General features: G+C 37.5%; 1 protein-coding gene across 7 annotated transcripts in view; it reads right to left on the reverse strand.

Annotated features, from left to right (window-relative positions):
- Positions 1–16,325, reverse strand: part of MECOM (MDS1 and EVI1 complex locus) — a 551,717-nt gene that overhangs the window by 27,132 nt on the left and 508,260 nt on the right. For 4 of the 7 annotated variants that reach the window (XM_090273593.1, XM_090273575.1, XM_090273617.1 and 1 more), the window contains 4 exons: positions 14,737–14,953; positions 9,511–9,658; positions 8,066–8,222; positions 2,318–3,674 (listed from right to left, as the gene is read on the reverse strand). In XM_090273593.1, the coding sequence (XP_090129719.1) occupies positions 2,318–3,674; positions 8,066–8,222; positions 9,511–9,658; positions 14,737–14,953 (1,879 nt within the window). The remainder of the gene's footprint in view (positions 1–2,317; positions 3,675–8,065; positions 8,223–9,510; positions 9,659–14,736; positions 14,954–16,325) is intronic. The other 3 variants (XM_090273601.1, XM_090273584.1, XM_090273623.1) reach the window with 2 other exon arrangements.

The raw sequence follows: 16,325 nt of genomic DNA on the forward strand, positions 1-16,325 counted from the left end.
AACAGCTAACAATAAAGCAAATGGTAGGTTCCTGAGAAGTGCACTAAGAAAAATATAAAGACATCTGCTCAGTTCTTAAAGAATACTCATGGTACTTCTAGGTGCTCAAAGAAAGGTCCTATTTATAATGGAAAAATCCTATTGAATGGCTAGTAATTATATAATGAGGAAATATAAAAAATGAAGAGTCATGAAATCAGAAGCAATTGGTGACAAATTTGTACCTTTCCACATCACACGTAGACAAGAATTCTTGTATGATTTTGAAATCGTGAGGATGGGGTTCATTTGAAAATTAAAGTCATTTTCTACCAAGAAGGTACTCCCCTAAAGATTCATTCTATTTCTTCCATATTTGCCAGTAATAGCAGGAGAGTTTCTAAGCAGACTGAATACCCTGCTAGCCACTCTTTGAGGTAAAAGCATCTTCAACAGGGCAAGTGAAAGGGATTGGGGGTTGGGGGTGGGAAGAGAAGGAGGAACATTTTTAAGATAGAGACATATAAAACTTATATAGCCCTCCACTTTAGAAATATTTGTCATTCTATTTTCTATTAAGCATCCAGAAAATGACATACATCATGAGTTGAATTAATTTCTTTTACCAACTGTGGGTAATTGTCTCTTGAAAGCTTGAATAGGTACACTTTTAAAATAGAATCAAAATGAATAAAAATAGCTACCACTCCTTGAAATCTTATATATGATGTGTCTCGCACACACCATTTCACTTATTTAAACAAGCGCTCTTATATCCATTTATGGATGAAAAAAATGTTTAAGATATGGGGAGGATGAGATGTCAAACCAGGTCTTACACTAAAACTGGGGTTTAGACATTTCATGAGTTGGTAAAATGACAGGCCTGAGGACCTTAATTGAGATGAAAATACCAGAGAGAAGTCTGAGATCAGAGTGAGCAGGAGGAGGTTAGGAGGCCATGAGGAGTGCGATGGGTACGTGAGGGAACCAGAAGTTCACTGCCATTGGAAGGGTCTGAGAAAGGAGGGCTGAGACATTACCTTCACAAAGGGCTAACACATATCACTGAGTTGAAAATACTGGTACAGTTCTATGTGCAATGTGTAAAGATACAAGTTACACACAAACTATGGCAGATCTGTTTTCCCTTCTTTTTCCTTCTCTAGTAATGGGACTGCTACAGGAATTAAGATATAATAATTGAAAAAACAAAAGTACCCAAGCATGATATACTGATATCTCTGTATATTTTTTATTGTCCTTTTTTATTCTCCTTGGCATGTGCAAGTAGAGGTAGCCCTTAACATATTGGCACTGTTTCTTGGTTAATGTATTGTAGACAATATAGGCAGAAAAAGAGTTTTAAATAAAAAGGAGTTTGTAGCTCTAGTGCCTATTAACTCAAAAAACATCGTTAAATGAAAGAATAGATTGTCCTTCATAAAAGAGAATCAGGCAAAAAAATGCAAATACTTCCAGCTCGAATGGATCCAATAGAAATAAATCTACATCTTCCATTAACTCTTGATGATGTTTAAGATTTGGATAAGAAAGTAAATGTAAAAATGCTTGGCAATATTTAAAATATATAATAAGGGTAATTATTATTATTTATATCTTTTAAAGAAAACTAGTATCTAAAAACTAACATTCTGAATGGTCAAATAAGTGTTACACTACTCTGCATAGCAAGCTTTTTATTAAGCATATATGTGTCCCTCCAAGAATTTTTGGATTCATTAAAAGAAACTGGATAATAATAAAGGCATTAAACAGAGATGTGTGGGTTTTTTTAAGCCGAAGATTCACGTTATATACAAAACATTTTTGTGATTAATATTTCATTTACTCAGGGTTCCTAACAGACTTATTTAGAAACTGAACATGAGCAGCGCTTATTAAGGATTGTTGGTAGGTTAACAAAGAGTAAACTCTTGCTGTTCTGCATCCCATCTCATTCCAAATAACCCGACCCATTTAAGTACCCACACATATTTGCATTAATCCTTCAGGAGCCTCATTCTTCCTCCACTTGACAACTAGCTTTAAATATGGCCTTCCCATATTTTCCACTTAAAAAAAAAGTTTAAAAATAAATTTATTGTCAAGGGAAAGAACTCTGTGGGCCTATTCCAAAACCCCAAATTCAGAGTCATCCAAAAATAAGTCCAAACTTCAACTTTTGGAATAAAAATGAATTCACTAGATCAAACAACTGTACTCTCTGTTTTATAATAATAATTAAAATGGTTTGTTAAAAGCCGTAGCTATAGGGTAAATCGGTACTAGCTTTCATACAGATGTCCACATTGAACCATCTCCCACCTACCCTTACCTGTAGATAGGGTCCATAAAGAAAGGGGTGGGTCTAGCATGCTGCAAGGAGCCATCTGATGCAGGTCTTGGTTCAATGTTGCTTCCTTTCTTTTCCCCAAACACATGGTTTTTTCGAGGTTCAGTAAGCTTTATCCCACTGGCTCTACTCCTACTGCCCATACTTAGATCCAGGGGCTGGTCTTGACTTGTGGCTGGCGTGGCTGAAGGCTTGGAGGGTACTGGAGTCAAGGGCTTCTCGTCCTTTCGCTTAGTGGTGAGATCAAAGGGAGACTCAGAGCTTCCCTTCTGCAGTTTCTTTACTTCACTTGGTGATTGGGGTTCCATTTTCAAAGGTAACGATCTCAAGTCTCTATCAGGAAATGGGTACATTGACTGAGAGAATGCTGGAAAAAACGGGAGGGGAAACATGGAAGGGTAAGGTAAAGCTCCAACTTTTTTGTCTTGCAGCCCCACCAGTCCTGTTGAACCAAAGTATTTTTCAGCAATAGAAGCAATAGCCTTTATAGAATCATTCACAGCTCCTGACACCGCAGTTTGCTCCTCTAAAGATGGTGAGAAAATGGAATGATTGCTGTATTCTTTCTTATTATGTATTGAAGCCAGATTCTGAAGCGGGCTTACTTTGTCTTTGAACATTTTACCATTTTCTTTAAATTTTTCTTTATCACTTTCAATGTCACTTTCCAGATCAGAGCCCGAGGTTGTTTCCAGGTCACTGCCACTTGGTGTACTGACATCATCAAGGTCACTACTCTCTGACTGGTCACTGATTTTCTCAAGGGGCCTCTCTTCAGAGGACCTCTCGGGCTGGAGCTCCACTGGCTTATTGTCCCCTACAGGTGGGTGTTTAGATAGTGCCTTCAAAATATCCTGTGTAGCTGGCAGTATCTGAGGATGTGTCATGAGGGGACTTTGACTTTTGTTTGTCTGTTCAGTACTTGATAGTCCTTTAACAGGAGAACTAGCAGGTATCAAAGGAGGCCTGTGGTACAAGCCGGAAGGAAACAGACCAGGGAAGCTAAAAGAAAATCCAGGAGCTGTTGGAAAGGTAAGACCAGCAGGATGCCTATTGGCGCCAAAATAGTCAGCAAGGCCCGGGTTGGCATGACTCATATTAACCATGGACGTTTTATCCATAGCTGGGGTTCCAGGAAGTGAAATGCCTTGGCCAAAAAATCCACCTGCCGCAAAATGGTTCTTGCCCTCACAAAACCTCCTGTGTTTATTTAAGGAAGACGTAGTGCTGAACATTTGTCCACAGTCTTTGCACTTGATTTGGGTTCTGCAATCAGCATGCATGCGCTTATGACGACAAAGGTTTGAAAACTGAGTATAGGATTTATGGCAGACCTCACCTGTGTGCAAACAACAAAAAAGAATCTCAGGCTTTATGGCAATTGCTTCTGAATTTAGCAAGTATCACAATTGGTTTACCCAAAATTTCAATTAGGAAGCCAGGAAAAGATGTTGGAACTCCAATCTGGGTGCTCCAAACACATAAAACCCCATTTCACTAGATTCCAAAGCAAGGCATCCAACCTGACAAATGTCTTGAGGCAGCACAAATATTTCATATATATAAAAATATTTTATCATCCCCATTGCATAATATTGTGCATCATATTTTTGCCTTTAAATATTTATGAAAAAAATCAAATTCTAGCATACATTGATTTCCCACCCAATTGCTACACTAACAGAATCTTTAAAATTAAAGTCTTTAGAAGTATTAAACATGAAACATTAACAGGAACCCCTTTAAACATTTTCACCATTTAAAGAATTCTATATTGCAGGCACCAGAACAGCATAAAACAGCCTTTCACTCAACCAGGAACTTCACCTTTCTTCCCTCTCCCCGTGGGGAAAAAACCTGGGATTGCTGTACCATTATTTAATTTGAATTATATCATATGCTCTCATCATTCACACATCAAAGCCACACAACAATGCACATTGTGTATTCTGAGACATTTTTAACAATCATTTTCATGATTTGAGAAAGACTGACATAATTTACAATGGCTCTATTTTAAGCCTGCAAAGGAAACTGAATTGAATGTAGCCCATCCTGCATTGCTGGTTCCCATGAACTATGATCACGTCCTCTGACTTCCCCTCACACCAGCAGTCGTGCTAACCTTCCTGCATTTATGAAACCCCCGTCCTTGGGAAACATGTCCACTTGTTGTCATATCTTCACCGGTTATCTCGGGGCTTGACTTCCATGTGCTATAGCCAACTATGGGAAAGCGGGGGAAAGCAGGGGACAGCGCCGTGAACGCGCTGATCTGGAGAGAGCACAGCAGAGGGTGTGGCTGGGAAATAACCCTCTTCGCTGAGAATTTGCCCAAGAAGTAGAACATCTTCCTCCTCACACAGGTGCAAACAGATCTAAGTATATTTTAAGACCAAACTCAGTAAACCTTAAGAACACCTTAGCTAGGTAAGAATCCCACGTACTCCACAGGCCAGCAAGATGATAGGATCTGTTTCCTAAGCATCGCATTTTTTAATTTTACTTTAGTAAAGATGAGCCCACTTTATCTGTGAGCTTATTTTAATGCTTCTGTGCATGTTTCATAGCTACAGAAACATAATATGCCTCCTTAGTAATTGTTGAAACTAATTTATATAAGAAATTAAATTGAAGACAAAACACAACTTTTATTGCTTTCATGTGACAACTGTCTTTAAGCAGAAAGTGGCTGAGCTCCTGAGTCAAAGCAATAATAATTAAAAAAAAAAAAAAAAAAAAAAAACTCACTCAGAGGAGATTTTACAGACATTCAGTCACGCAAAACTCACCCAGAACTTGGATTATCCTACGTACCACCAAAGAAGAAGCAACCAAGTGATTCCACCCATACCTATTTCTTTTACTACTAATAATTAAAATGCATTACTGCCTATATCAGTGTGCTTAGTAGAGTCAAAGGAGTTTTCAGCTGTGGGATGATTCATAAAATTGTTGAGGCTATAACACGCATTTTAATGGAAAGAGAAAATGTCAGTGATTTCTTTCTCGAATCATTCCACGGGACTATATTGACCAGAGTCTCCTTTAAAAGTATATACTAGTTAACCATACACAATATGAATATATATGTATACATAAAAGAATTTAAATATCATATATAATTAAATTCTTCGATACACTAACAAAAACCATATGATGTACAGGGTAGAAACACAAGACTTTCACCAGTTACACTCATTCAGTAATATGAGTAATAACAAGAAATAGTAAATAAAGTGTTGGAATTATAAAAATACACTCATTAAGAAAGTGACACCTCTCCTTTGGGCATTAAAATGTCTTATGGGTATTTAAGCAAGGTGTAAATTTTTAAAGGGTTTGAATTTTTTGGCAAAGAAATGCTCTGTACACTCCTTTCTTAGAGTTCAATGGATTTAGGAAAATCAAGAGCCTCTCTGTGTTGTAGTAGCAGAAGGGGCATCTGAGTTTCCTGCTTGCGTACCTCCTGTGACACAGATGAGCGGTGTCTGTGTCAGACTCGAGAACACAGAATCTGGGATGTTTCCTTAGGCAGAGGCTTTGTGTTTCTCACTTGAAGGCCTGGTCCGGCCCACCACAAACCCCCAGGCCTCCAGGTAAATGGCTCAATTGCTGTTGAAGTCTATACTCCACTGGAATTTTCTCAGTAATAACGAATTAGCCAGCAGTTAACATTGCGTTTTTCTACTTATTAAACAAATTAAGAGGTATTTTGAATATATGCAGCCTATTAGAGCATGTGGTTTCTATTTGGGAAGGCTGGAGGTTTTTGTAAAGGCAGTGAGTAATTACCTTAGTGATGGTGACTTTGGACTCAAGCTTGGCGGTACACTGTAATAAGAGACAGTTGCCATAAACACACCAGTGGGGGTAAATCGTGGTGTGTGGCCTTCTGGTGAGAAACAGATATCAACTCTAGGTGAACCTCCTCCACTCCAAAGTCGCCACACCAACTCCTCTTTTGTTCTGAAATTACATGGCTATTATTCATAATTACCCCATGGTTCTCTGTCAGAATTTATATTTGAAGAATGCCATCTGTTATTTAAATTTACCAATAATTACTGAAAATACATTCATGGGAAATCATTTGTGAAATCTAATTGGAAAGGGACACCCTATAGCACTTTAAAGTGAAATACTTGACTTCAACACGATTAAAATTCCAGATCCCAGAATCTTAGATGACAGGAATCTGTATTTTTTGACTTTTTATTTTTAATAACCGAGAAAGCATTAAATGGGTGATCCTAACTCGTTGTACTCTATTTTGCTCTTTTTTTTCCCACCCAAACATGTATTTCTGAAAAATCAGAAATAAATAAATTATTTATGCCTGCAGCACTTGCAAGTACATTTTTAGAGCATTACAACCTAAGAGTTCAGAATGTTTTTTTGAGACAAGACTAAAATTTCTATTGTATACTTTATTTCCTGCAACTTTCAACAGAGCTTTCCCAAGGGAGGTTAGAGCACCCTTTGTCTCTCTGCTATTCCTCTTCACTCCACCCAGGGAACCTGGGAGCCAAAAAGGACTCTACTGTAGCTGGAAAAGGAAAGGAAAGTTCTCTCGGTGCTCAGAAGCACAAAGGAGGGCTGTGTCAATGCCAAATAGAGGAGGGCTAGTATCTGGCATCTCCACGTTGGCACTGAAAATTAGGGTTTTTTCCATTAGGTCCTGTAGTAGTGTCTCATATACCTACTACAAACCATCGAGTATTTGTCAGAAAAACTGTTTTGCGAGGGTTCCCAAGTCAGAGGTTTTGCCAACTACTGAGTATGCTTCAACCAGTTCTAAGCTTATCTGGATCCAAAATCAGTCTTGAAGTTTGTAACACAGCTCAATGAGTCACTGTGTTTATGTGCCCAGCCAAGCAATGGATCAAAAGAAGTCCAGAGTCATTGCCCAGATGGACTGAGAACCACTGATTTTTCCTATGAAATAGTTCAGCTCAATGCAGACAGCAGGAGTGAGTGGACAGAAGAAGAACCAAATGAGGGCTTTGTTTTACTTTATTTGAAGGATGTTCCTAAAGTGTTCTGTACAGGGATGTTTTAAGTAGGTGGTCAGATTGGATGTCCCCTGAAAATACAAACTCACTGCCTGTAAATTTGTTTTAGTGCAGTGACTTACAGAGGCAGCGTGTCCAGCATCAAAGTGAAAATGTTCTGCTTTTCAAGTAACAGAACTACCGACTCACAGCCTGTGATCAGCAACAACGGGTAGATTAAAGGGCATTTTATTTTCCTCTCTCGCCACACATACACTCACACACATACACACAAAGTCATAAGCCTACTTGCCAGGTGGGGTTCTTCCGGCTCTTTCTGATCCAGAACAGGTTTTTATCATTTCATCTTGGTTACCCGTATCTGCTATGTGCTGTTTTACAAAGCCATGAACATTTTTCAGTGGGAGACAAGTCTGGTTGTCTCTATTAAGTCCTACAACCTGGGGAGGCTTCCTTTTCAATATTTAATGACTTCTCTTTTCTCTACCTGTAACTGATTTCATCTCAAAGAAAACACCGCAGGGATCATGGACAAAATACCATGGATCTGGTTATAAAAGATTTTCTGGTATTAGAAAATAGCCCTACTGGATGGGACCATAAATAGCTAATGCAGAGACCCCTCTAATGACCATGTGTGGCCACTCTCCTGATCACAGTGCCTTTTGGACGAGAGACAGATGCAGGAAGGAGGGCTGGAGTGTTAAAAACTTACAGATGAAGGGCTTCACACTGCTGTGGATGTGCTTGTGTTGTTTGAGGCCTGATGAGGTGGCAAACGTTTTGCCGCACTCCGGGCACGCGTGGGCCCGGGCACCCACGTGCTGAGAGCGAATGTGCCGCTGAAGGTTGCTAGGGTCCGTGAAAACCTGCTAGGAAATGAGTACTGATTAATCAAGAAACTTAATTCCAGGACACAATAGAGAAGACCAGGAGGGACTGCAGCAGGCATTTTGTTTATGTGCTTTGTTTGAGTTGATTTGTTTTCCCCAAAGACCAAAAGAAAGTCATGGTTCCCAAGTGCGAGCTTCTCTAGGGTATGGACTAGAAATCACTCGGCTCTGTATACTTAACACACAGTGTCCACTGGTATTAGCTGAATGAAATAATTAATACCTTTATTAGGCCATATTCAGGCCTTTTTTAAATCTCATTTTGAAGTGACTGCAGTTGAACAATAAAATGCTGACCATGACGCTATTAAAACTGGTATGCCATTTCCATCCTTTAAATAAAGACATGCTATGTACAAAATTGGGAGGATTTTGACTAAAGTATCATAAATCTATTCAAGGAGTTCCCTTAGGGGCTAAATTCTAATGCTGTTTCAGTAAATTATCATTAAGCTAAAATCAACCCTTTGGACACTTTACTAACAACAAAAATAAAGGAAAGAAAAAGCTACCCACACATCTGGAAGCAAAACATCTCTAAAGATAATTTCAAACGTCACAATTTCCACTGGCTTGAGAAAAGATATTCAAATGCTATGAAAAGTTTTTGCAAACTAAAATCAACTTTCATGACACCAGGACATTTTTCAGTTAATTGAGAAACACAAAAATTAAATAACGTGAGTTACTGTTCCTATAATGGTCAAGGTGAAGTGCATTAATTTCACCCTTATGTTGTTCTGCAACCAGGCACTAAGGCAGCAGTGGCCACGAAGCGACTATACCTTTAATTAGAATTAAGTTTAATTAGAATTTATGATGGGGACTTGGTGGAAAAATCTGCAAATGTAGAAGTCTCCCATTCTTTCTGAATAGGCATTCAGAAACTTTATGTGACTTCCTCACAAATTGCTATTAAAATAAATCAGTAATGTGCATTGGATAAAATTTTCATTCTCCGTAAGGCTATAAAACAACCCCATGCTGGCAAGCCAGTAGCGGAACCAGGAATTTACCATGGATGTCTGACACCTAGTTCTGGAACTCACCATTAAGCCTCACTTCCTCTCTTACAAAAATAAAACGATACCCACTAAGTGTTTTTATACACTGCACTAATGCCTTTTAGCACACAACACTCAGTCTACTTTTCTCAAGATATTTATAGTTTCCCCTCTCAAGGCTTGTTTTTATATATCGTAGCAAGTGATAGATTAAGAGAGAGCAGGATGACAGAGAGGCCAAGTAGTCTAAAAATTCACTGTACCTTGGCACAATTTTCACATTCATAGTGCTTTCCACTGTCATGTGACATCTGGTGGCGAATTAAATTGGACTTCCAGTTAAATGCCTTGGGACACTGATCACACTTGTATTCCCTCTCTTCAGTATGTGACAACATGTGTTTCTCCAGGCTGTTAAGAGAACAATTAATTTAATAGGACATGGTGACAAAGAACACATTCATAAACAGAACGTCATTTTATTGCCAGTCCAAATGGCAATTAAAGAAATAAGAAGGAAAAGTTGTTGAAGTGAGGAGGAAGAAAGAAAAGAAACAGCCTTGGGACAGACAAAAGTACATTTTATGTTGCCTAGACTGTGCCTCTCACTAATGCAGAGAAGTAGCCCTGTTGTTAGAAAATGAATCTGCTTCAGCTAGCGGGGGTTAGCTGCCAATTTAGGAGCATGATACACAACTAGCTATTTGTCAAGTCTGGATTCACTACACAATTCTGACAGTAACATATATTGCTAACAACACGTAAACACACTCAACAAGAAAATGATAAGAAAATTATTAAAATATGCGAGCAGGTATCCGGTCTGATGTACATAACATCTAGATCCAAAAGAGTACTTTCGTTTTCACCCATGTCACCGTAGGGGAAAGCACCCTAACTATTCAACAGGCAACTTCCCAATATGTCTCTAGGATGGATAAATGGACAAGTGGCTAGATTGATGGATAAATATGTCTGTGTATAGACAGAGAAATAGATATAAAGATATAAATATGTTATATAGAGAAAAATTATATACCCTATTAATTGTGGAAAAAATATATAATATTTAAAGTGAATGAACTCTTAAAAACCCTCAGAAGAAAAACGTTAGAACTTTCTCACAAGCATAGTTTCTCTGTTTTAAAGCTTAGAATACTTTCTCTTCTCAAATTATCACCCCTTCTCTAAAATTTATCTATGAACTATGCGTGAATATAATCAAAAGCAAATATGGATAATTGATTAGAGTGATATTCAGAAGGTGTTTGCAATATTTCTGCTAATTAAATACACCAACACATAACACAGTAGGATACTACCCCCACATAAAGTAACCACAGTTCCTTGGAAAAATAGCCTGTTTCAAATGTGAAGAACAAAATATATGAGATGGGCCTTGAGCATGTTGTTATGGCAAAAAAGCAAGAAAGTCATATTTCCACGTCAAAAGAATTAGGGTGCCAATTTGAAGAGATGCCCACTGAAAAAATATGAAAAAATTTAAGTATCAGTAAAAAATAATCTCCTATTTTAATAGTAACAATATTTAAAAATACACAGAGTATCACCAATCACCTTTGGAAGATACTGAAAAGCCAAATAATTATTCTGAAAACTAGTAAATAAAAGTAAAAACTCATCCACACCCTTGTCCCTTCTATACAACTGTACCTCAGGGTGGGCAAATAAAGAATAAGAGAAAGATTCCCTGTATAGAATTAATCCAGATAACAAATAACAAAATAATAATAATAGAAGTGAAACACATTCATTTTGCAGCCCCTAAAGAATTAATGAATCTAAGTGATCCATTATGTGCCTCCTGGTAGAAATAAGTAATACCATCAATGATGTATTCTTCCCAAAACTTTGAGGCTGAATGTGATCAATCCTTGGGATATAACTCCACTTACAGGAAATAGGGGGTCGGAGACAGACGTTAAACAACACCGAGGTGATATAATCAGTAGAATTCAGACTGGAAGAAATGCTACAGTGAAAACCAGTCAGTTCCTTCTATGAATAAATTGTAATGAGAGGAAGAGAGGGAGAGAGAATAAATGATAATGAGGGAGCAGAAAAGAGAGAGAAAGACAGACAGACTTACTGACTTTAACTGGGGAACCCATAAATTGAAAAGATATAAGTGGCAAGTCAACCAGTTGCAATGATGGACCTTATTTTGATCTTAATTCAAACAAACACTGAAAATCATGATATATTGGGGAAATCTGAACTTAGATTTTAAAGAGTCCTTACTTTCTACAGATAAATAATGAACTGGTCATAAATAAAGTGATATAATATCCAGGAATTGTTTCAGATAATCAAAACCAGGGTAGCTGGACAAGATTTGGCCTTGTGTGATGTCAAAGCTAAGTATATTGGGTTTATTATACAATCCTCTCTAGTTTTGTGTGTATTTGAAACCTGCATAAGAAAAAGTTACTTTAAAAAAACTACCATGCATACAACCACACTTTCTCTTCCATGTTTTATTTCTCTGTAAGATGACCACTGTAAATTCAAGTATCAGGTAAGACCTCTGTGAACCTAGACTATATTTCCAGTGGATGTGTAGATTGAGTACATGGGCGTATGTGAAAAATAAAATGTCCTTCCTCATACCTTGATAAATTAGAAACACCTTTCCCATATTTCTTTTCTCCCTCAGCTCCCTCCCTCCGATTCTATTCATATTGGCACACGAACTTATTTTCCCTGCCCCGTGAGTCAGTTGAGTTGGTAATGCTATTCTATTTGAGCACAAGTGGTGATATCTCTGTGAACAAAAGGTACCAGGAGAATACAGGTGTGGGGAGTCACAAGAAAGGCCCTATCTTTATCTACACTATGTAACCCTCTGTTTGTTACACAAGCTCAAGTGTTAATAAAAGAGTTAAGAGAGAGATCGACAACTATTGATATCTCTCTGAACTGAACTGGGCCAGGGATATGTTCCAAAATCATTGTACAGGCTGCTATTCTCACTGTTGTCCTTTACAACCCATGAAGACATGTCATTTTATGACATATATCATATTCCAATATGTATGTCAAATTACAAGCTCTGAAATCTAGTGGTAAAAGATTGGCTTATACATAAAGTATACATAGAGTCTGACTTCTGCCCTGACTCCTAGGGTATGATACAGCTTTAGAGTATACTAAATGGCACATAGTGGGGGCAAACATAGGAAAGCAAAGGGAATTTTCCTTTCTTTGCGTCTTCTAACCTAGCATAAAATCCATATTGTTTCATGGAATTATCAGCTATTGAGTAATAAGGCAATTAAAAGGCAAATGCTTCTCACAAAAGCAAATGTACACTGTTTTTATCAACATAGAAACAATCCAGTCAGTCATTACGGAGACTTCACTTTTCATAGAATTTTATCCCAATCTATAGAGCTTTATCCCAATTTATAGAACTCTTCTGTGTTCTTTCCATTTTTTGCATATCAACCTTTGTTTTTTGCCCTTTTACTTGGTGTGGGGAGGAAGTATTCTTTTCACAACATTTTACATAAAAGATACAGAACTGAGAAATGTATCATGTCATGAAAAATTTTTCATTTGATAACGCATAAGAAGCAATTAAGGATTCAATGAAGTAGGAAATATTTAGAGAATGTAAGGTTTTGCACATGGCTACATCATACAGCCTTTTGGATGCCTGATGTCAGGTTTCATAGTGACATGCTATACCCTGCTGACTGACTACCCAAAAGTGAGTTTTGAGGATTTATCCAATGCCAGATAGTTAGGGGTCTTATTGTTCTCCACTGACTGTGTGACTTAAAGAGCTAAACTGACAGTCAGTTGTGGCATTAAGCAGAGTTGACTCAGGCTTAATTTTACAACTAGTCATAATGAGAAGCTTTCTCTACCTAAGAAGTTTTGCTATACACTTCTAGTTGGAAGTAAGAATTATATTTTAGTGTTCAGTCTGTCAATTTTGTTTTATAATGCTATCCTTTATTTTTGACAATAAAATTGGAAGAAATATACTTAAAATCTGAAATCAAATATTGCTTTGCAGTATAAATATTTGGTTTACTCACTGTAATTTATTATTTTTATTTTGTTTATTTTTTAATTTTTACACAATTATATTTAAGGAAAATGCTGCAATGTTATTTAAATTACCAATACATGTCTTACCAAACATACTATATAACAGATATATTCTCTGTGCGAATTTATGTTAAGCAGTAAAGATGAGTTTAAAGGATACTGGGGAAGCCTGCTTATTCCCACAAAAGTCTCTAACAGTTAAATCAGGCCTGAATTTTCAAAGCTAGAGATTCATTCTTTTGCTTCAACTTCCCCAATGACTGAGTTGTGCTTGATGACTTTTTAGTCCTTTATGCATTAAAATGAATGAGTGCTGTATGAAATCCTGTCCTTCATCAGAGAAGAGGAGGTGGGACAATCAATAGAGGTGAAAAGGAGAGGGAAGAAGGGGAAGGATTAAGGAAAGAAAGAAAACAAAATGGTAACGTGAAATAGGTGGAATGTCCAAGACAAACTGAGTAATTCACAGTCTTGAATAAGCCCAGTTAATATACTACCATACCCATTTAAATACAATGATGTTATGTTCACTTGAAATTCTGACTATAGGTTCCAAGGCTCATTTACACATTTAAAAGCAAAAGAATGAATACAATTATTAAAACTGCTTGTGGACCAAGGCAAAAACCATTAAGTAGAAACAAACAAACCAAAACTCTATTAGCTGGTTATATTCATCACTGATCAGAGAAACTCTTTGGTAGCATAATTATCAGTATGTTTTTTTAAAGGATGGGTTCCAGGGTTGCTGTTTTCTTTAATGGAAATTTAAAATGTCCTTGAGTTAAATTCAAAAAGCTATCAAAAGTTTATATATGATTAAAATATGATTTTCATTTTAGTAAAAATAAGAATTAAACAATTTTTTTCACTTAGAATATGTTTATTTTCCCTCCTTGGGAAATGCAAAATTTTCTTCACTGAGTATGCTTTTCTTATTGTTTTATATATGTACAGTTTCAATAGTTGAAATGCAATCCATGGGTTATGTTGATATACCGAAAGACTGTCTACCTTTCATTAAATGAGTAGCAGAAGTAGCTTTACTCGAGGTAGCTTTATTGATTAGTATATGGTTACTTTAATTAGCATCATTGTCATTCCAGCAGACTTAATTCTTCCTCTGTTATATTTTACAGTAATGTTAAACTTTCAGTTGGCAATAGCACCGCTTAAATAAAAGATAAACATTTTCTATCTGGCATCCAAATAACTAATTCCAACTTCATTGTAAATATTTTACAGATGAGAATTTCCCAAGAAAAATTATTTCTGAACATGTTGCTAACACACTTATCAGGCTCAATGCAGTTCCAAATTTTCCATCTGCATAAACTTTGAAAATTCAGCATAAAAACATTTTATTGCAGAGTCAATAAACATATTTTGTAGAACATGCCATTTCTAACCTTTGCAAATCGGGAAAAACTTGGTCACATTCCTTACACTCCTGGATTGCATGTATCTCTCGGAGATCATTTTCACTTTCAAGTTTTTGTTGAAAGTCCTCTTCCACCATTGAGAATGCTGAGTGAGGGGTACTGCATGGGAACTTCTGGTGGTCTGCTAGTTCGGCCTTGGACTCAAAGAGCTGGTCACAGTCCTCACAGCGATATTGCCGTTCTTCTGTGAAAATAATCCACGTGTCACCAAGACTGGGAGATCAGGAAGTGCCACCACAACCCAGGAGGTAATATCGAATTATGGAAGACATAATAGAAATGACTTGGTTTTCATTTCTACCACCTCAATTTTAATGTAGGTTAGAAATAGTATATGTAAGAAAGCCAGGACAGAACCTAGAACAATAACATAAGTGGTTACTGTGGTACAATATAGACTTCTTATGAGATAAAACCCTTCCAAGATTTAATATTCACAGGATATTAAAAATAGTATGACCGCTTAAGGAGCACCATCTACTTCTTCATCCTCATACATGAATTACTGCCATTCCTGAACACCTAATTATAAGGAATCACGTGTCAGGTTTTAATCCCAGTTTTCAGATGAGGGTACTGAAGCTCAGAGACGTTCAGTAACCAGTCAGTAAGCAGCTAAGTGGTTGTGACAGGATTTGAGTCCATCACTGTCCCATGTGCCATTATACCTGAAGATGCATGGAGCACACAGTCCCCATCTGAGCCATGCCTAAGCCTGTTAGAACATCAGCAAACTCGAAATGCTTCATTACATTACTTCTTATAATGCGACATGGGAAGTAAGTTTTTAGCTTTCTTTTGAGCTAATGTACGTTACCCCAGGGTCGGTGCTAACTGGCATGGCTTTATTAAATAGCAAACACAGCATGAATTTGCACTTAAATCAGTGAGATAAATAAAGAGTAGAAGTGGGACCTAGTGATAACAAGGTCATAAAGTGTCAAGGAGTAATGGTATTATTCCTATTCTTTCCATTTGCATAGCTTTGAGCCCACTCGCGAGCCCATACTACTAGGCACAGATCACACAGACACAATCACAGAAGTCTTGAAAGTAGCTCACAATGTTGAAAGACACCCAGGGCAACAACATGAGACATAATCCTTGTTTTATAAACCTACAGCCAGGACCTATAGCCAGTTGTTCACTGACTGAACATTTTTGAGGGAATACATTAGTCACCTACTGTATGTTAGGCATTTTGCTAGGGAATTAATATATAAGAAACTCAAGGGGGTACACATGTGAACAGAGTATGATATGTTTTATGACAGACGCATGCACAAGGCTCAAGGGAGCTCAGAGGAACATGCCTAATCCACCTAATGTGAGAGAGAGAGGCTCCAAAAATGTACTAAGCAAGAATCAGGCAAGTGAATTGGGATGAAGGCAGACACTGCAGGCAGCAGGAACAATATGGACCAGTGATGAAGGCAAGAAATAGCACGGAGGGCTCCTGGACAGCAAAGCTACAGTGAACTATGACAGGTTTATAGGGTGTGTGCAGGGAGGGAGTGGGAAATGGAGTTAGGGAGGGTAGCAGGTCACTAGGGGCT

The sequence above is a fragment of the Furipterus horrens genome, unplaced genomic scaffold, assembly GCF_987537825.1.
Source record: "Furipterus horrens unplaced genomic scaffold, mFurHor1.1.pri manual_scaffold_1, whole genome shotgun sequence".
Taxonomy (NCBI): domain Eukaryota; kingdom Metazoa; phylum Chordata; class Mammalia; order Chiroptera; family Furipteridae; genus Furipterus; species Furipterus horrens.